Genomic DNA, 20,562 nt, shown 5'->3' on the forward strand with positions numbered 1-20,562 from the left:
ATATTTTAGTGCCCGCCCACGACCCCACATGACCTTTTTATTTAAAATTTCTCGCAAAAAGTTTTTCTTTAGTTAGAATGTACTGGAAAAGATTTAAAGTTTTTTTATGTTTAAAATAGTAAGGTTTAAAATTTTTGTGTTTTCAAATTTTGTTTTTGAAAATGGTTTGAATTTTTAAAAAATGTGGTTCCAAGGAAACCGTTTGGATTGTTATCTTTGTAAGTTAATATTTGTTGAATTGGTAAGTTAATATTTGCTCTTTTTCAAAGAGATTTCAGTCTTTCAATTTGTTTCAGTCTTGTTGTTTTGTTTTTTTTTTCAAATAACGTGTACAAATGTTTCGATTGTAAAATTAGTTTTACATCATTTGCTTAGAGAATACGAATGGAATAACTCGCAAATCGAGTAGAGAAGAATTTCAGTGAAGTAAGGTAAATCAGTTGCAGTGAAAATGTGACTAGTTCAGAAAACATGTTCCTCTGAGGGAATCATTTTGAAAATCGAATAAATCCTTGACCTAGACGATGGAAAAGCTTGTTGGACGAAACGTCGGAAACTCTATCAACCTCAGCTATGGAAGATTCTACTCGAAACAAAACCAGAAAAAATCCGCCGGAAATCCCTCGTGGCTGTGGTCTCTTCTCGCTTGCCGCCTGGGCACCGTCCGTACCGTCAGGCTCTTCTCGCTGGCCAACCACAGTTGTTGTCCTCATCTCCGCCTCCGCAGCCGCCGCCTCCTTCGATGTCCTGTCCCTCCGTTGGATCGTGCTCTCTTCTCGCTTGCCGCTTCGACCGCTCGCCGGCGATCGAAGCTCTTCTCGCTTGCCGAGCACGACCGATGGTCCCTCCGCTACCGCATTCCCTATTGTTCTCGGCCCATCTTCTCGCGACTTTCAGCCTCCTCTTCACGCTAGCCTGGGCCACCTGCCTGAAATCGTCCGACGTCGGTCGACCCGAACCCGCGCGTCGCGTGTCGTTCGTTTTCTTCCGTGCCGTCGTTTCGTTTCTCGGTTGTGCTCGTGTCTTCTTCGTTTTGGACAGTTGTTTTTAGGAATAGGAAGAGAAAAGATCAATTTCTCGAGGCACTCTTCCGGGCGTCCTTGGTTGGGGCATCCAGGCTCAAGGTAAAAGGCCGCCCGGCTCGCTTAGCCAGCTCGGCCAGTATTGGAAACAAAAACAAAACCCATAAACGGTCGTCGAAGGTTATATAATAGTAGAACAGCTTTCGCATCGATAGGTTAAAATAGGAAGAAAATGTTGAGTTTTCAGATATGTGCGTTTTCTTTTTGTTTCTTCTTGTTTTTTAAATATTCTGGAAGGTCTCGAAGGAAGGAACTTGAGTGTGTTGGTTTTTCATACGTATTATTCTGCATCCGACGATGATTTCGATGATTAACGCCCGTCGCCTAATCCTAGAAATTTGTTTGCCCATCTATTTTGGAGTAGTGGATAAGTGGTGGTTTTGAGACTCGTAAACGCCGTCCAAAAACTGAGTTCAACCACAGGAAGAGTGCCTCTGCGAGCCCGGGCGGTCCCCGAAGGAAGCAACCAGGCGGAATCGATACATTTTCTCCGTACTAGGTTAGGTGAGGGTAGTGCGGAAAAGTGTACGGTGTGGAGTTGTCTTCTGCTGTATTGGTCGTTACCGGCGGCCTACTTGGATCGTGTCATCGGATTTTTGAACTATACGCCGTCATCGCCGCCTCAGCCGTCTTCAATTGGGTGGACCTCGCGCGCGCGCTCGCGTCAGCCTTCAAATACTATCGCACGTGGTTTTCGAATTTTCTCACTCTCTATTCGGCAGTAGAAAAAGTCTGTTTATGGGCAGTGTTCCTCTTCATGAAACATGAAAAGAAACGAAAGCTTAAACAGCCTTTATGCGACTACAATTTCGGACTTCCATAACATGCGGAACTCATCACAGAAGGCGAGCATTTTTTCCAGGCACTGAAAAGCCTTTCACTCATTTAGCACTCTCTTTCTCTCGAATGGGAACTACTTTCAGCAGGAACCTTTTGCTTAAACTTTTCGGCCGAATAGGCCTTTTCATTCACTTCTTTGGTAGCAACTTGCTTTCATCTGATCGATATATTACTTTTGCAGCAACGCCTTTGGAAGGCTATTTTCCACTTAAGATCTTCGGCGATTAAAGCCTCTTGATAACCACATTTTATGCCTGCCGATTGCGGCTTTTGACACTATTTTTCAGGAACGCGGCACCAATAAAGGGCCTTTGCACATTCACTTATTTCATTATCGCCTTTTTGCTGACATGATCACGAAGAAATAAAGCGCTTCTCGCGCACTTATCGCAAATTGAGAGTCTTGTAAAAACTTTAGATTTTCCATAGGAATGGATTTTTTTGGCACTCAAAAAAGGCCTTTTCTGCGCAAATCGCATTTTTTTCTCTCATCAAGGGCTGCTTTTCATCTCAAATGAAAATTTTCACATTTCACTCGCACATTGATCGCACGATGAACTTTCACATTTCGACTCGCGCCATGCTGCACATGGAAACACAAAAGGCCTTTGGGCCCCACTCAAAATGCTTCTTGAACAATGGGTGAAAACCACTTTTACACAATCGAATGGCGTGGCTCATTCGCCCTTTTTCTCTTGCTCTCGATCGCTCTCTCGCTCTCTCATCGGAAAAGACACTTTCATATCAAACGATGCTGCCAGCTGGGAGATACTTTTGCGCTTGTGAGGTCACGGATGAACCGAGGACGAACCCAATTTGCGGATGCGGCAGTATGAGAATGGACCCGATTGAAGGCGAAGCCCATCTCGCAGCGATGACGAGTTGCGGCGTTGAAATATTCGGATTATTGATGAATCACAGGAAAGAATAGCCATTTATTGCTGGATCACCGGATCGGTTCACGTTGATTGACATAATTGGACAAACGGATGAATCCTCTGAAGATCGGAAACTATCCTTGCGATGCACTTTAGAATTGCTTCACGCCCGGCTTTTTGAATATTGCTTACTGGGGGCTATCATGAGCCTGGAATGTCCTTGGAAGGAAAGCCTTTTCGCTTGGAATTGGCTTGACGGCACTTTTTCAACTTGTGACGGCGTTTGAGAATGAACCCATTGAGCGCGGTGTTCATCTCTGAAGATCTCGCAGTTTGCAAACTTTTTGTATGATATCACTTTCACTTTTAATGTTCTATAATAAGTCCATGGATGGAAACATCCTTTTCGTATTATAAATTTACCATCTTAGAATTTTTATCACATTATCACGCTCTTTCGAATCGTCTTTTGTGGAGAGGATGAACCCCATTTTGCGAGGGAATTCACCTCATTGGAGCGGTACTTTTAATTTTGTTTGAGGCTAAGAAAGCCTTTTCACTAAAGCTGCCTCCGATCGGTAGTAGTCGATTGCGTCTTTACTCGATGAACTTTTAATCTCCTTCGGTGTTTATTTCAGGAAAATTTCCAGATTACTTTCAATTTTTTACATTTTTCTACACTGCTGCTGCAGACGAACGAGAATGAATCCCATTGGACGCGGGAATTCATCTCCTGTTCACGACAAACTGCATTTTGCGTTGCCGATTCCGTTGCCAAGCTCGGATGAGCTGGCAGGCGCGCCTGGAAGTGAACCCCATTGGACGCGGGAATTCAAATCCGGCATTCCACGAGAATGAACCCCATTGGAGGCGGGAATTCATCTCGGCGCCAAAAAAATCTGCATTGACGTTTTCACGTTGTTCACGGGTGAACATTTGCGGGTGAACCCCATAGGACGGGGGTATTCATCTCGATATTTGGTATTCACTGGTCACGATGAATCCCATTGGGTGCGGGCATTCATCTCGATCAAATCGCATCAAGATTCTGATCATGTTTTCGAATTCTGTTGAAGATGCTGACCGGCGTTGAAAGGAATGAACCCATTTCATCTACATTGCATGAGAATGAACCCTTCGGTTTGAGGGATGGAATTCATCTCAGCAGTTGACTAGAATATCACACGTTAGATGTTTGATCGATGGGAAAACCGTAGCGATTCAACGAAGATGAAACCATTGACGTTTGGAATTCATCTCGTAAACGCTCTCTTAATTGATTGATGAACTCGTTGACTTTTCAATACTAGGGGAAAGGCCCCTTCTACGTTGCAATTGGTTTAAATCACTCTCTCGAAATCGCATAGCGATGTTTCCTAGCAGACGATGTACTATCGCTCGTTCTAATGATGAATCATGTGTTGATCAAAATCAGGAACTCTCTCAAAAATCAGCCTCCACAAACGCATCAAAGCCCTTTGGTTGGCTGGTCGAAATTCATTTGGTCACATTTTCACTTTTCCTCAAGGGTTGGGGTTGCAAAGCTCCGTCTCATCGGATGGCAAAATTTCCTCTCATCTCACTGTTCACTCTCACTTCACTGCTCCTAAACCTCGATGCCCTTAAGTAAGGGGGGGAATTTCCTATCACTGCTCCACGTGGGGACATTTTCCTCGTCAAAAAAATCGGCCTCATCGTTTGATCCACTCCAAGGGAGGGACGAACGATGCCAAATCGGTGACGCAGCCATCAGCACGTAGCCATAGTAGTACGGATGATGCCACGGTCGAAAAATTCGGAAAATCTCACAAACACCACTGAGCCAAAGCCTACTTCATGGAAAGGGGGGATGATTCGGCGTCGAAAACCCTCGAATCGTTCAATCGATCGTGTACCCAAGTTACAAGGAACCCAAATCTCTCGCAAGATATGCGTGTCAATCATAGTTTTAGTGAAGAGGGGGGCGACAATAGCCCATCTGAAAATAAAAGAAAGAACCCCTCTTCCCTCCCACAAGGTTATGTTTAAAAAAAAGGAGGGGCGTTACCGTAACGTTTTGGTCTCGTTCTCTGCTTGATATTCGGAAAAGCCTATTCGTGTGGTCACTGTTCGGAAACTGCGCTGAACCGATCCCGTTTGGGGTGCGTTTAGGTCTTCTTGCGGTGCGTGCGTGCGGTGGATGACATCCATCATCAATGGTTGTTATCGAAAAGGGGGGGATGCAACAGACGGAATGTATTTCGTGCAAAATCTGCTCGGCCTCGTTGCTCGTGGGGATGAACCAAGTATGTGAGGAAGTAGTGTAGCACTAGTAATAGTAGTAGTAGTAGCGGTAGAGGGTGTTCGCAATTATCTCTGCGCCAAACCGGAAAGAAGATAGAAGCGGCGATGTGCACAGGGGCCACGGCCACGTCCTTGCGCGACGGCCGGCTTGCTTGGATGAATCACTTGATGCTTGCGGGCGGTATGTGAATGGTTGGTATGGTGTGTATGTGGTCTACTTGCTTTTTTTTACGTAACGCATGCTCCAACTTTATACGATATTAATATATAATATACACTTGGTTTGCGAATGTGAATGTGCACTAAATGGCATTACAATACTTCAGAACAATAGAAATGTTATAAATGGGGGTTACAATTTCAAGCTTGATCGAAATCACATAGCATTTTGGGGAAAAAACTAACGGCACTTCTTTGTAGCTTCACATCACTATACAATTTTTGTTTAGATTTTCCGCTCGTATCGAGCAATGCGGATAAACATTTCAATGAACATTAAAGAAAAACATACATTTTCTAGAACTTTAGGTTCAAAATCACAATACAAATACAATGCAATGGCTTTTCGGTTTCTATCATACAATGAAATCTGTTGGCACTTTTCAAAAGCATATTACAATAAAAGAAACATTACACTTTGAAATCACAAATTTTCAACTCTCGTAGCAGTTAAAACACACTAACACTAGTGTAAAAACAAGTTAAACAATAAACAATTCATTCGTTGTCAACTGCTAAAAAACACTGGGACAAATCACAAGGGTAAAAACGTAACAAACTTTCAACTTCTTTTTTCCATTTTCATCTTTTCAGCGCTGGGCAATTCACAGAACACCGAGCACAATTTTCATTTTATAGCGCATAAATTTTCAACTTCTAATCATTTTGCTACTCTACATTTATGAGGGGGGGGTGCTGGATGCCCATGGGACACCGAGCGAGTAGCCTCGTCATCTCCACTCCGCAAATTTCCTATCCATGCTGGGCGCTGCAGAGCAACACCGAGCGAAATTTGCCTCGCTTTTTTGCACATATTTTTCTTCTAAACTTTGCTCTCTTCGCATAACTTTCATTTTAGGACGCTGGGAACTTCACCGAAGCCGCAGCTTTTTCGTTTTCTACAATCACATTTACAATACATTCAGTAAGCTTTTGGGTTCGCTTCAAGCGTAGCGCAATTCAGCTTCAATCTTCTGATTTCATATTTTTTCATGTCACAATAGATTTTCTTCTGGTGGGGTTTCATTTGAAAATTTTTGGTTTGCAAGCACAATAGAAATAGGCATATTACATCGATCAGTGTATGTGTGTTAGTTATGCGATAGGAATATGAACAAACTACTACAAGTCAGTCACTGCTTAGGTGCTAATATATCTTCGATTCCGTACACATTTGCACTTGGCGGAATAATGGGATTACATATTTTGTTCAGTGCTCTTAACACACAAAAGCATTTCTAGATGGAGGATAATAACTTATTTTTCTTTGATAGAATATACACAGTAGAGGTTAAGCATAACACTTTCTAAAAATAGAAATGGAACCACTTATGTGCGTAAATGTAAATGTATATAATATATAAAAATGTTACATAAAAGCCCAAAACATAGCCTTAGTTCAAGCGGGTTGTACAAATTTTCCAGTACTTCTAACTCTTAAAATGTAATTTCACAGCCAGTATACAGTAAAACAAATAAACGTATAACCACTTCAAACACTAGTAGTAAAATTAGAGTGTAGTAACAATTGCCGTTCTTTTTCGCTTCTGTAAAATAGATAAATTACGTGTTTAATCATAAAAACAAACCCCGCTGGCCGACTGAACGCCAACCAAGCGGTTAACTTCTACCACAAAGTAAATCACTAAACGCACTACAAAGTGAATTATTAGATCGGTTTAAAGACGTAAAAAGGTAGAGTAAAAAAAGTTACAAAAATAGAGTAAACAAAATTAGCATAGCTACCACCACATGCTCTCCCAAACTCTTCGGGTATTGGGGCTTTCTTCCGAATCGCAGTAGGCGATATTCGTTTCCACACTTAAAACACCATCTCTCTCTCTCTTTCTACAGAGGTGAGGCACTAAATCCCGCGTTAGAAGAAGCACGCATAACACGACGCAATTGCTGAACGTCACAAGAAAAGCCAGATGTTTCTGCTGAAGAATGGTGTTGGTGGTGGTGGTGGTGGGAAGGTGGACCGCCAAAAAGGCCTAACACGCACACGCACGGATCTAACCTTGGTCGCACAATTTCGGAAAAACGCCACACGATTTCGGTCGCGATGTAACTACGTCTCAGATTTCGATTTTCTGCAAAAGACTAAAATTCTGGTTGTCGGGGGAAATATTTCAACACTGGTTTACCGCTCGTTCCAATTTAGAGTGTACCGTCGTCGACGTGTCGCCCTTGGCAACTGCGCAATTTCTTGGCGGCATGGCCTGCCTTCTAGATAGCTAGTTTTGTCTTCCGACGCAATTTGTTCCATTTGTGGAAATTTCAAAAGCTGCAAAGTACGAAAATTCTGGTTGTCGAGGAAAAAAAGACATTTGCTTACGTTCAACGATGAACCGCGCGCTCCATTCACAATATGTAGCTGCGATGGGTCAAATTTGTGTTCTGGTTGGCACCAACTCGGTCGCTCGAAATCGCCGTTTCCCACATTGTTTTACAATTTTAGCTGCAAAAATTTCCAAATTCTGGTTGTACGAACTAATTCGGTAAGCTTACGGTTTCCGTGGCCGTCCAAAACAGGTCGCTCCTTCGTTTCGAATGGATGGAATGCTTCCTTTATCCTCTAAAGATGGAATCGATTCCCCCCTTGCGGAGCAAAGAAAAAGACAAACTCACAAGACGACTCGTTGGGCTCAACTGCAAAAGAAAACGGAGATTCTGGTTGCGAAGGTATCTGTTGTCAAGGTTACCGCTAATTCCGTCGTCGCCCTGGTCGTAGCCGTGTCATACAATGCCTACTGCATCGTAACGACGTGCTCTGCCTGCCGATCTCCTCTCGTTCTGTCTCTGTCTTGGGCTTTTACATGCCCTCATCTTCTGTCTCCCTGAGTACTTGTTAACTCTCTCTCTCTCTGCCTTTCCTATCTGTGTGATTGCTTTTCCAACTTTTTACGGGGAGGGTATGTTTGTTATCGTGTTTCGCAAGATTGCGTATTAGGCAGCAGATGTTAAAAATAAGAGAAAAACAAAAGAAAAACACAGAAACTCGGCTGGTTATGAGAGCCGGACCGGAGTTGTGAAAGAAAAGCCGGGCCTTTGGGCGGACGTTTTCCCATCCGAATCCGATCGCGTCCATTTCCGGGAATGCGTTCGTTCGTTCGTGCGTTCGCTCGGGTTGGTTATGGAATGGGACGGACAGTATGTCAAGAGAAAGAAAGCAAAACAAAAACATAGAAACTCGGCGTCCGTCGCGGGACAGCCGGACCGTCGATCTTCGGTTCCGGGGGACTGGAAAGATGCAATCTCGGGTTTTGGCGAGGATAGTATTTGAACGCTTTCGATTACCGAGTTCCAAAGTGGGTCGCAACATTCCGCGGAAGCTTTTCCCTTTCGTCATCCAGGATGTGGAGGGCGGGAAGTTCAGGCGGTCCCGGTCCAAGGTTTTATAGGAAAGATGAAACAAAGGCGAGAAAAAGGTAGAAACAGAGAAACTCGGCCACCGTGGCCGGACCGGGAAAGAATCAATCCGATTGGTCACGTCTCTCGTTCGTTCGCTCGCGGCAGCGCCCTGTTTCCGAAGGTTCTAGTGCCGTACACACACACATCATCCCGGAACGTCCGGTGGTGAGGAACACAAAAGAACAAAGAAACGATAAACAGAGAAACTCGGCTGACGGCAGCCGGACCGTTGCTTTGGTGCGCTGCAATAAGATGAAAACTCGTGGTTTTGCATGTCGATTTCAAGTTCTTTTACCGCCATGTTGGTTTAGGGGGAAATTCATCGCCGACGGGGTCTTCCACGGGGTTAGGATGCGTAGATAGATGGATAGAATTAGGATAGAACAGTCCCGAAGCCTAGCTCTCTAGATATTGCTGCAAATAGTCGAAAAGTTCTGGTTGTTTGTTACGTTAAAGCAGGGCCAAGCCTGACATGCTAGCTAGTGAAGCATTGCCAAACGGAGACGGGGTCTTAACTTTCGGTTTTCGCCTTCTTCGAGTCGTTGAGGGGTACTAACTCTCTAACTTAATCAGCCTGCACTAGCTTAAGGTACAATTTCCAGTTTCTGCAAGAAAATAAATGCGTGCGTTGAAGTGTAAACGTGATTAGCACTTTACCTCGATCTTGTAAAATGAAAGTAAATTTCTCTTCCTGTGTGTCTTTCGCTCGACGGCCTGCTTGGATCGCACCGTACAGGGCACGTCCAGACACGTTCACAGCTCTGGGCCTACTTCGATTCGAGTGGGGAGCCGTTGTCGGAAGACTTGCATCAATAGATGCTCTGGCACGCGATCTCTCTCTATCTCTCTCTCTTGGCTTCGCTGTATCGAACCCCGTACTCCTCCTGTCTCCTTCCTTCTAGAAATCTCGAAAAAACTCTGGTTGCAAATTGAAAAAAATCAGCGCTAGTTACCGCTATGCGTTTCGGTTTCAATCGTCGCTTTCAAAGCGTTTCGATTTCTTTTCTCCTACTCTGCTGCACCAGCTGACCTCATTTTCTTTGCTTCTCTCTCTTGCTCTCTGTTCCTACGCTGTTCGTGTTTCTTCACCTTAAAGCCCACTTTTTTACCACATTCTCTGCGCTGCGCTCTGTCGAAAGTGCATTGTTGAAATCGAAAACCTGCCTGCTGTGTGAAGTCTTGTTCGAATGTTGCATAAGCGCGCTCTGTTGTCTATGTGCCTCGGCTCTCTGTTCCTCGGCTACATTACATGGAAAATAGAAAATCAGGTTAGGAAAAAAGTACCCGGGCCCCCTCGGTGGTCAAGTCCCCACCGAGGACCACTTTCCATCTCTCCTATCTTGCACGCGCTCATTCGCGGCAAGTGAAAAAACAACTCTACAAATCTCAATAGTGCATGCTGTCACGTACTCACTAAAATCGAAACACTAGAGGATTCTCTACACACTACACGCTGCTGTCAGTGACTTTCGTCTCGGTCGTTGCCTTGACGACGCTGTCGCCGCTTGCTGCCGTAGTTCGATTCAGCTCGGGCCCTTACACTTGGGATGTTCGGAACCTTGGGGGTTTTCGCTTGTGGAATCCGTGTTGGTGTGACGTTGGTACCGCCTTGACGCTCGCTGCACGCTCGACTCGACGGAGGACACTCCAGGGGAGTCCGCTTCTTCCGAAACGGAGGCGCGGCAGGTGGCCAGTTGGCAGCATTTGTCACAACTCGGCATCGGAAAACACCAGCTCTGACGCAAACACAGCGGCGCTAGCAGCGGCGGGCAGCACCACGAAGGCCTCCCTCTGACTCTTGCTCTCGTTCTCTCTCTCTCATGACTCTTTTCTCTCTTGCGTTCGCTCATTGTATCTCATTGCGATCTATTCTCTCTCTCTTTCTCGGACGATCGGACGACGAATCACTGCGGATGAAGCCCAGATGATCTTCTCCGAACCCACACCGGGGGAGTTTTGATTGTACTTTTTCTTTCTCACAACAAGGATTGTGATAACGCTTGGTGACGCTTCTCTAGGTACGCCCCCTTCAGAACTCTGCGACGAGAGTTCTATCTGAAAGCTGTAAATAGATACACATCACCAATTAGTTGTGCCTTACGTGCTACGGTAAATGATAAAACAGGAAGTTTTCAAATTTTTACGCAACAAGTTAATAGTTTATTTACACAAAATTTCTCGGTATCTTTCGTTTTCGGATTGCGAACAAAAATCAAAACACAGAAAACAAAAAATATAGAAATCTATACTTTTTTTAGACAAATTTTTTAGATGCAAGATAATTCAAAAGGGTTAAGCTACTCGCGCGATTCAATATGAATCAAAAACTAATTTTCAACACGCTCACGGAGGAACGCATTTTTCTACGGAAGAAGGTTTTTGCTTTGCTTTCTTGCTTACTTAAGAGTTAGAGTTTAATATAAAAAAATAATAAAAAGTGACACACTACGAACCAAAATCAAGATTAGGTTTCAGTTTCCAGACGACATCCAGCCGATTGAGAGCTAGCCCCGATGGTCGGATGGTCGGAAAGGTGCATCACTGTCTCATTTGGTACTGGAAATGAAAAACTTGATTAAAGATACACTGTCTTACGCTAGATTCATATGTATATATAAAAAGTGGTTGAGTTTTTTGATTTTTCAAGTTTTCTTCCCTAGCTCCTAAGAGTACGATTCATACATTTACACAGTTTTTCTCCTCATACTCGAGACTTGTCGGAGGACGACGACGAAAAAAAAAACTAAAATACATTTGATTTGTACAACTCAGCTTTTACAAAAATATTCGAAACTTCTAATCCATCACATCGAAATTTGTCTCATCACATCGCTACTCTCGGTATCATTGTCTCTCTCTCTCTCTACTGCCCATCTTAGTAGCCACGATTGCATCGGTGGAATTTTCTTGATTCGAAACAAAGACCTATCCTATCGCCACTCACCTTGACGGCCCCGACGCGAAACGTTTCCATCACCACCACCGAAAGCTAGGAGCCTACTTGGATCGGTTTGGGTGGGGAGAACCCAAGGCAAAACGAAAACATTGCACTCGTACCCCGTTTCTTTTCTGTTTTCGGGAAGGGAAAGTTACGTACCCGTTGTTCTCGAAACCGAGAGCGCACACACACACACTGACACAGAAACCGTCACAAGCGATCACGAGTATCTCCATGACATCACACTGACGAGACGCCATTGCGTTACAAGTTGGACTCGTGTTCGCGCATGGGCTTTGCTAGTGTGTGTGTATGAGCGAGCTATCTCGGGTCGAGTCAGCAGCGAGTGTGCTGAAAAATTTTCAATTTCAAAATGGCGACCGATTTTCGCAACTTGTGTGTTTGGGTTTTTTCTAAGGTGATGGGGAAAACGTTTCACGGCGAGGACGCTTTCGGAGGGCGAGTTGGATTCCCTAGCACTCTGATTGCACGTTTGCACGATTCTAAATCTACCGAGATCGAGCGTTTTGTTCCCTACTCCGACAACAAAGAAGAAGGAAATCTAGTTCCGATTGATTGTAGGAAAGTTAAGTTCATGCTCTGGGACTGGGCCCCCTAGGTCCTATCGACTCAGAGGAGTCTTGATACTGTTCAGTTCCGTTATGAAATTATTGATTCCGTTAAAGTCTTCGCTCCAGATGGCGTTGGACGCGTTACGGGCTTTTTCTTCCTCTTCCTCCTCCAGGTCACAGTACATCCGCGGGGGCTCGGCCAACCGCGATCGGATCCGGGCCCACTTAATGGCTCTATCTTCCTGCTTCCGGATCTTCTCACGCCGCAGACACTCTTCGGCGTGAGTAAGCGCTCCGGACAGCATGGCCAACACTCGCAGGTCCTGTCCGCGGGTTTCACGCTTGACGACATACTTCTTGTTCTTGATCTTACGGATCCAATCGTCTAGATTGTCTGATTTATCAAACCGGGACGCGATTCGGTGCTTTGTAGCTACCATTTTTTCATTCGACTAACTTTTTCAAAGCTCTAAGCTACAAGTACTTGCGTTTCCTACGCATCAAACTGCCTAGACCTCTCTGTCTCCTGTGTGTTCTAGGTTCTAGGTCCTAATACTGCTTCGTACACACCTGCTTTAGGACTCTCGCACTGCAGTGTTCGAACCGTGAAATATCAAACGAATCGGACGTATAACAACTTGATCAGCTTCCACTATTTGCACTTTCCAACTATGGAATTAACTGACTTGTACTTTTTTATCTACTACACACTTCAGATTTGCCAGAGACTCTAAAAACAGTACCACTCTCAACGACGGCGAAAACCTTTCTGATCGAACACTGCAGCCTACGGACGGTAGCTAGCCTCGACCGAGCCATCGAACTAGAGCGGGGCTACTCGAGGCCACACGCACACCGCCACTGTAGCGAACGCTTATATACATCAACGGTACCTGTGCTTGCCATGTGTCGCGCGCGGCTGTGTGCGTGTCAGTTCCGCATTCACCCTTCGCACCGCCTGCTTGGACCCGGGAACGACGATCATTTTTTGTGTCGTGTGAAAGTCGATTGCAGAACGGAATGAAATCCAAGATTTTTCTTGAAACTTGCTGGAAACTGAGTGAATAAGTTTTCAAATCATGACGAAATTCAATTGTTAAACTTACGATTGATTGAAAATTTGTGGTCAGTCGGTCGGGAAATTGGGGCCACCGATTGATACGTAATTTCTCACGCAAAAGGGGAAACGGCGCACCAACACAAGCGCTACCATATCGGGATTTATCACTGCCGCAAAGCTCGGTGGAACAAAAAGAAGCCCCCTTCCAAAGCAGGAAGAAGACATCGCATTTTTCAGCTCGAAAAATAAAACTAAGTTCGTAGGAAATGTCGATGGCAAACATGGCGGTGAATTTGCTCGAGTTTAACGGCATTTGTATTGTTCTGATCCCTGAATTCAATTTTCGTATACAAAATTATCATACAAACGCTGCGAATCTAAATTGACGCATTTGTTTGGTCCGACCACAGACTGCGGTCCGATAAGGTTGCTCAAGAAGGGGCACCACTACCTCTACAGGAACAGAAGGACCACGACGTAAAACATGTTTTCTTTCTCTCCCTATTCTTACCAACCGCTAAGCTGAATTGACTTTCGAACGTTATGGAAACGTTTGCACAAGAACACTTAACTAGTCAAACGAAAAACCCTTCTACAGAATGCAATCACGCGAGCAATTCGCTATCTTTGGAAAATCCCAACCTTTCCGGAGCGACGTAATTCCCCTCATGACAAAAGTCACGCAGTGTGAGCTTTGTTGCAAAATAGCATTGAAAAGTTCGCTAAACTCCCGATCATGAATGACTCCTCTACGAGGAACGCGTCCTTCAATCGTCGGAATCGTTCAAATCTTCCTAAAATAGAAACCCCACTTATAAAAAAAACAGTCATACTAATTCAGCATCGCAGTAGCCTGTGCTTGCCCAGGTATTCAGATGCACGCGTCTTTGAACCTCATCAAGGCCTACTACTTTGTGTGCCCGATCTAATCACGTTTGGAATTGCGTTCGCTGGCTCCAAACAACGAAAAATCCATCGCAGCAAGCGGACGCGTTCACTTCACAACAAAGTGGTGCATGCAGCAGTCTGTTTCAAATGTCACACAAACGGGGGAATGGAGCTGCGATGGTGTGCGTGCCGGCGAGACCGCGTGCTACCAACACATAGACGCCGATAGTCGTCGACGACGAGAAAAAAATGCCAAAATAAGTAACCGCTCGCGATGGCTACACGTAACTAACTACCGAATTGTACGTGGAAAAAGGGGGAATGTTATCATTTTTCTTAATGAATGCGACCAAATTGAAAACGTTTCAAAATGTCGAACCAGTTTTGCATTGTTTGGAACGACTTGCAGCAATCCAAGCAAAGAACGGCGAAAACGGGTTACTGCCTACTGTGTGACGAACGCAATTAGCAAACTTGGAAGCAGACGAGTCTAATCATGTTCGAGGGAAAAAATGCGTCATCCCCTAATTTGGGCAAAAATTTCTCACGATTCTGCCTGTCTCATACAGAAATCGCCTAATTGCATTCGTCTTGATCTAGGCAGGGGGAAACCCAAGACATCTGCTCAGAAAATTCCGGAAGACAACAACAATTCCATGATCATCCGAAAAAAAAAAACGAAATCTAATACGCAATATTTTGTCCCCTGCTGCATAAGGATGGAGCGAAGCATCTTTGCGTTGGTCCAAAACTTCTTCTTCAGCGATAACCTTGAGAAACGTGAAAAAAAAATCAGATTCATTGCGCCGATACTGACGAAACAAAATTAAATTGCTGTATTGGAACAACAAACATCGTTTTTCTTCTGATCGATCGATCGCAGATTGATACTCAAAACCGCGAGCTGAAAATTGGTCTGGTTTCTTCATGTTAAATTACCTGGTCTGTTACCAAGTCGAAACTTTCAAAATATCCAAACAAATCGACAGCAACAACATCGACACAAAACGCTAATAAGACGATTAAGGGTGATGACATATTGAAAGAGAAGAAAAAAGAAGTGAAGTGTTGGCGAAAAGAGAAGAGAAGAGGTAAAAATGGTATGGCATACTGGGAGAGGTTTCGAAAGAGTTTCAATGCGCTCCTTGTTTTCATTGATTTTGTGCTTCAGCAACAGCATGCTGCCTGCAACCAGAGAGAGAGCGCATGGCTGCTTCATTCGGTTTTTTTTCTCTTTTCCCATGTCCATCTGTATCAACTGGCGCCTGTAAAGGCGACTCTGTAGAATGTATAGCAAGGGGGTAAAAATCATTTCATCAAGCAGGAGCATTGCTTCGTGATGACGTACAAGAAAACCGTTCAAATCACAAAGCAAGTTGTTATTCGTCATCATTCGGCAGTCCAGTCCACTAAAAATTTCTATGTATGACCGACAAATTTCATAACGCTAAAGGGGGTGGGTGGGTGTACTGACGATGTTACAGCTCCTATAAAATTTGAAAAATATTCATACAAATTGCGTTACAAGGGGGTGGTTGGGTGTGAAAAATGACATTTTTTTGCGTATGAAATTTGTGAATTAACCCATAAAACCTAAACGAAACAAGTAGAAATAGCAATCCTAGGATATGATTAATAGTATATACAATATTAAAATTATAACAGAATTAATGAGTTGTTGTTAATTTACATGACCGAACACACGATTGAGCACGTTAATGAAATAACCAATGAATAGTTAATCCAGATTTTCATGACACAGTTCTTAAATTTGAATCACTACCAAAATAACTATTAAAAAGACAAATTGATTAATTCAAGATCAAAACATAATTGGTACACACTTGGATTTTTTCTCGTTGTTGGGTAATGTTTTTTACCGGCAACGTACTGTAAATAAATATTTAACTGAAGTTTCGGTATTACAAACGAGATTTACCGAACCCTCCTATATTATATATAAAAAATCAAAACAATGTTCGTCCACTTTTACCGAAATCGCCGTTTTATTTACCGAAAAAACTGTAAATTGTTTAGATTCGCCGTAGACTGTAATTTTTCACCGTACTTCAGTTCGTAGTGCTACAATGCTTAAGGTGATTATAAACGAAGCCAATCCACACCTCAAATTTTCAAGAGCATAAAACTTGAGAGCCAAACAGCGCTCCTAGTTGAAAATTTATCCCATTGGTCACTGCCAACAAGCAAGTAATTACAGTTAACTCTCCCTTACTCGATATTCCGTATCTCGATATCGAGTTAGAGAACCATAGTAAAAGTTGGTTTTCATGGCTAACTCGATGGTCTCTTGGATCGCAGTTGCACTGGTTTTGTGTTCTGTAACTCGATACCTCCCTAACTCGATGGTCCCTTCAATATCGAGTAAGGGAGAGTTAACTGTAGATTAATTTTTATCGTGGACTGTTGAAAGATTCTCCAGTCTTGTGCACTTGAAAATTCGAAGGTTGGCTTCGTTACCGATCAAATTGTAATTTGATATTTTTGAGGCCGCCATATTTGTTTCTGTGTGATAGTCAACGCGATAGTATTGCATCCGTTTAATATTCTCTGATTGTTTTCCGTAAGTAGGTACGACCTGAGTGATTTTATTAAAAAACCTATTGTTTAAGGTTGAATAAAATATTTTCGTTGTAGTACTTGTCGTTGTAACTGCCCAATTACGTTTCTGGATAGCATCATCACATTAACCAACATAAACACCTATGACGGATTCGGTGGCGGTTTTTTGCAAAAGAGGTGAACAGTTGCATATGAGCTAGGATTGTAGCTCAAGATTTGAAGTGCGCGTTCGAGTTGTTGGTGATGCCACTGGTTTCCCATCTTCATAAACAGACGAGCAGTTCATCTTCAAACGGTATAAAAACGAAAACGCGAAATAAATCGATGGACTTTGACATCAATATGCAATTTATTTTGTTCTTATCATTCTATTTTATTGTTCGGTAATCCTTAGCTTTACCGAAAATATTACCGAGCGCTCAGCGGTTTATATTTCGCTAAAAAAATTACCGGAGTCGGTGATATTTTCTAAGTGTGTACTGGTTGTGCATAATGATGGCTATTAGGCCAACACACTTAAACAGAATCGCCGAGAACAAAATCGGCAAAACTTTTACCGATATCTCGGATGTTTACCCAATCTTGGTAAATTTTGCCGAGATCTCGGCAAAAAATGTGGATTGAAAAATTACGTTTAAGTGTGAACCGAATATTAAAAAATAAGTATAATTTTCGAGAAATTTGAAGTTTAATGCCTTTTTTCACACAAAATTAAATGATTAAACTTCAATTGTTATGAACGAAGAATTGCTTTACATTTACTAAAGCAACACACTAGTTATAGATATAAGATCATGTTTGTATCTACGGAATGAAATATTCTTTTAAATGTGTACCTTTCCTTCGAGCACTGTAAACGTTTAATGGGTATCCTTTCGATGTCATAAACAAGATCACGAATGGCTCCAAATGCAGTTCGTTTTTAGGTAAAATTTGAGAACAATTTACCACTTTATCATAGTAAAAGCTGGGGCTATAATAATTGAAAATATAACGACTCTTTTATTTATAAGTGATGGAACATTGTGAGATTTTATTGTTTTCTATGGAATGGCCAAATGATAATTTTGAGTTAGGAAATTTTATTGTATAATATTGAAAATCAGTTCAGTGGTACAAAGCACATTTTATTTTTCAAATATAAAGGGTTCTTTTTGTGTTTGTCAATTGAATTTTCTCAAAACTGTTTTCATCAGATCCAAATTCACGCACAATATGAGTGCTGCAAAAAATAGTTTAAATAGTCTTCTAGCGTTTTGACGCGTCGAAGCACCACACGCACTGCTTTCACGCTTTGGCACACTTTCCATGCCACTTCGCATCGCTTCAGTATGCCATGTAAGCGCGATTTTCATACAACATGCATGGAGAGACCTTCAACGCGTACGCTTCTCTTTTACATCCTCGACTTCAGTTTGTACTAGGTAATACGGTTTGAGAATGTCTTATGTCTTATCGTTTTTTTCTATACCGCATCGACAAAGCAATCCACACGAAGCAAGTTTGTTTTATGTAAGCCATAGAATTGCACAGAATTTCTGAAAATTTCACAAAATTTAATTGTCACTTGATTGCATCGTAATCAAGAATTCTTATGTGAATTCATTAATTTAGAGGCGTTTTGCAAAATCAGATACTCAAGGTTTATCCGATCAAATTGGCTGGAACCCATTATGGCGTTGTTTTGGTTTTGTTTTACGTAGGATTGGATTGATTTATTTTAGATAGGTGAGGAGGATGGGACGAATAATATTGCATTTTCTTTGAAGTTGAATTTTCGATGAAAATCCATCTAATTTTCGAATTAAGATATTTGTATTAGTTTATTGGTTGCTAAACCATCTGACAGTGAACAATCTGTTTTTCAAATCCCCTGAATGGAGTCATATAAAGCCAAGAGAACTCCTAAAATTATACAAGAGCTAATGTTTAAACTGTTGATAGTTTAAATCAAACATCAGGCTCACATTATCAACTGTTCATATTCTTCGACATCTTTTTATCTCGTATTATTAGGAAAATATATACAGGAACCAAAACAAATAGCAATAAGTAATATTCGATTGACGAATCATAATTAGTCATTATTAATTTATTGTTGAAAAATGTTAGTAATGTAATATGTCAGTATCATAGACACTTAAAACAGAGGTTAGAGCTGAACAAGCACAATATTATTCACTCCTATTCTTGTTTACGTTCGAAAACAGTTTTTCATTTACGCCAGCAAAACCAAGTAGGAATTCTTCCATCACATTTAATGAAAAAGGATATTCTGAAGTAGTGATCAACTGGAGAAAGCAATGAAATAATTTGAAAAACAAAAATACTGATTAACAGTGTATTAATAAATCAGTTGTAATTACAGTTAACTCTCCCTTACTCGATATTGAAGGGACCATCGAGTTGAAGAGGTATCGAGATACAGAACACATATTTTTGAAAATTTTAAACTTTTTATAATTTTGACAAAATACATTCAGAATAGTTATTTTCACGTAAAAAATAATACAATTTTACCACATTTACCTATGTGACACTTTTTACCGTTCAGCAAAAAATAAAAAAATAGCACCCACAAATTGGCAGTTAACTTTATTTTTACTATCAATTTAATCATAAAAATCAAATTCATGAAATTTATTTACGTTTGGAGGACATTTGGAACTTTTCATGAAAACATCGGGTTAGAGAGGTATCGACTTACAGAGGTATCAAAGCATGCTAGATTGAAGGAGAAGGATTAAAATTAAATTACAAAAATAAAAGTTACAAAAGTTAATACATCAACCATTAATTTTCCTATTTATGGATTTAATGCATTACCAAACGTTCTGATCCGTGCTCCATTCACGCCCAAAACGAGCGCAGTCATATCACATTCCTCTAGCGTTCACTAGCGTTCTTGCGCGTCGAAGCATCAAATGATCTTCACAGAACTCTTTGAACCTCTTCGCTTCTCCTTCAGTATACCAGGTAAGCGCGTTTTCCATATAGTTTGCATTGAGAGAGCTTTGACTCTTTTCTTTTCTCTCCTTTTATCCCTTCTCTACTCCTGCAATATGTCATCGCCCTAAGGCACGTAGGCAACCGAAGAACAACGAAAGAAAAAAATATGACAACGTATAGCAAACGTTGTATGTAGCTACGTTGAAGAAGTTGAGAAAATCGAAGCAGGCCGTGCGGTGGCGGCCGCATCAAACTATGCCTACTTCGATCGTGCACATGCACAAGAGCAACACCACCTTAATGAATGTTTTGATTCTTTTTTTCGTTGCTCACGTACGCACTTCTGGTGCTGGCTGTACCGATGATTTCAAACGATTTGGGGCGCAAAGCGGGTTATGTCCACGAAAAATATGTTGTTTTTTTGGAAAATTTCTCGGAAATTTTTATGACGTAGTTGTATATTGAAAGTCATAAATTTCAGTACGTAGATTTTTTAGCATTTTTCACAAGAAACTTCTGAAACGATTTCAATCGTTTTTTACTTCTTACGTTGTTAAGAAATAATAAATTATTGTGCTCTGCAAACAAATCAACGGAATGCGATTATCTGATTAAGGACAAAACATATTCACAAGCACAATGAAAATAACTTATGTTCGCTTCGAAATTGAAGCTTATTTGCTGCTAAAGCCTGATTTGCTACTGAAAAGGAATCGCAAAAGAATTTTCTCGCCAATTCCTTGCAGAAATTTTCTACAGCGACTCCCATTTGAACTGACATTTCTTTTCAACTGCGTACTGCGATCAGAAAAAAGCGCATTCTTCATCGATTCCTTGCAGAAATTTTCCATGCATCAAG

The 20,562-nt window shown here is 42.0% G+C and overlaps 1 protein-coding gene and 1 long non-coding RNA gene across 4 annotated transcripts; both read right to left on the reverse strand.

Annotated features, from left to right (window-relative positions):
* Nucleotides 1–290: 290 nt before the first annotated feature.
* On the reverse strand, nt 291–13,347 carry LOC5564259. 3 transcript variants are annotated; one of them, XR_002499166.1, is made up of 4 exons: nt 13,333–13,347; nt 12,797–13,271; nt 11,170–11,272; nt 291–10,778 (listed from the first exon to the last, which is right to left on the reverse strand). It is a non-coding gene; the product is annotated as an uncharacterized LOC5564259 (long non-coding RNA). The 3 variants fall into 3 exon arrangements; XR_002499164.1 differs by having other exon boundaries at nt 12,797–13,275; XR_002499165.1 differs by having other exon boundaries at nt 12,797–13,282.
* LOC5564218 lies at nt 11,337–12,790 on the reverse strand. The gene has a single exon (XM_001648555.2). The coding sequence runs from the start codon at nt 12,664–12,666 to the stop codon at nt 12,277–12,279; it is 390 nt and encodes a 129-aa protein (XP_001648605.1). The 5' UTR covers nt 12,667–12,790; the 3' UTR covers nt 11,337–12,276.
* Nucleotides 13,348–20,562: the final 7,215 nt, after the last annotated feature.

The sequence above is a fragment of the Aedes aegypti genome, chromosome 1 (genome assembly GCF_002204515.2).
Source record: "Aedes aegypti strain LVP_AGWG chromosome 1, AaegL5.0 Primary Assembly, whole genome shotgun sequence".
NCBI classification, from domain to species: domain Eukaryota; kingdom Metazoa; phylum Arthropoda; class Insecta; order Diptera; family Culicidae; genus Aedes; species Aedes aegypti.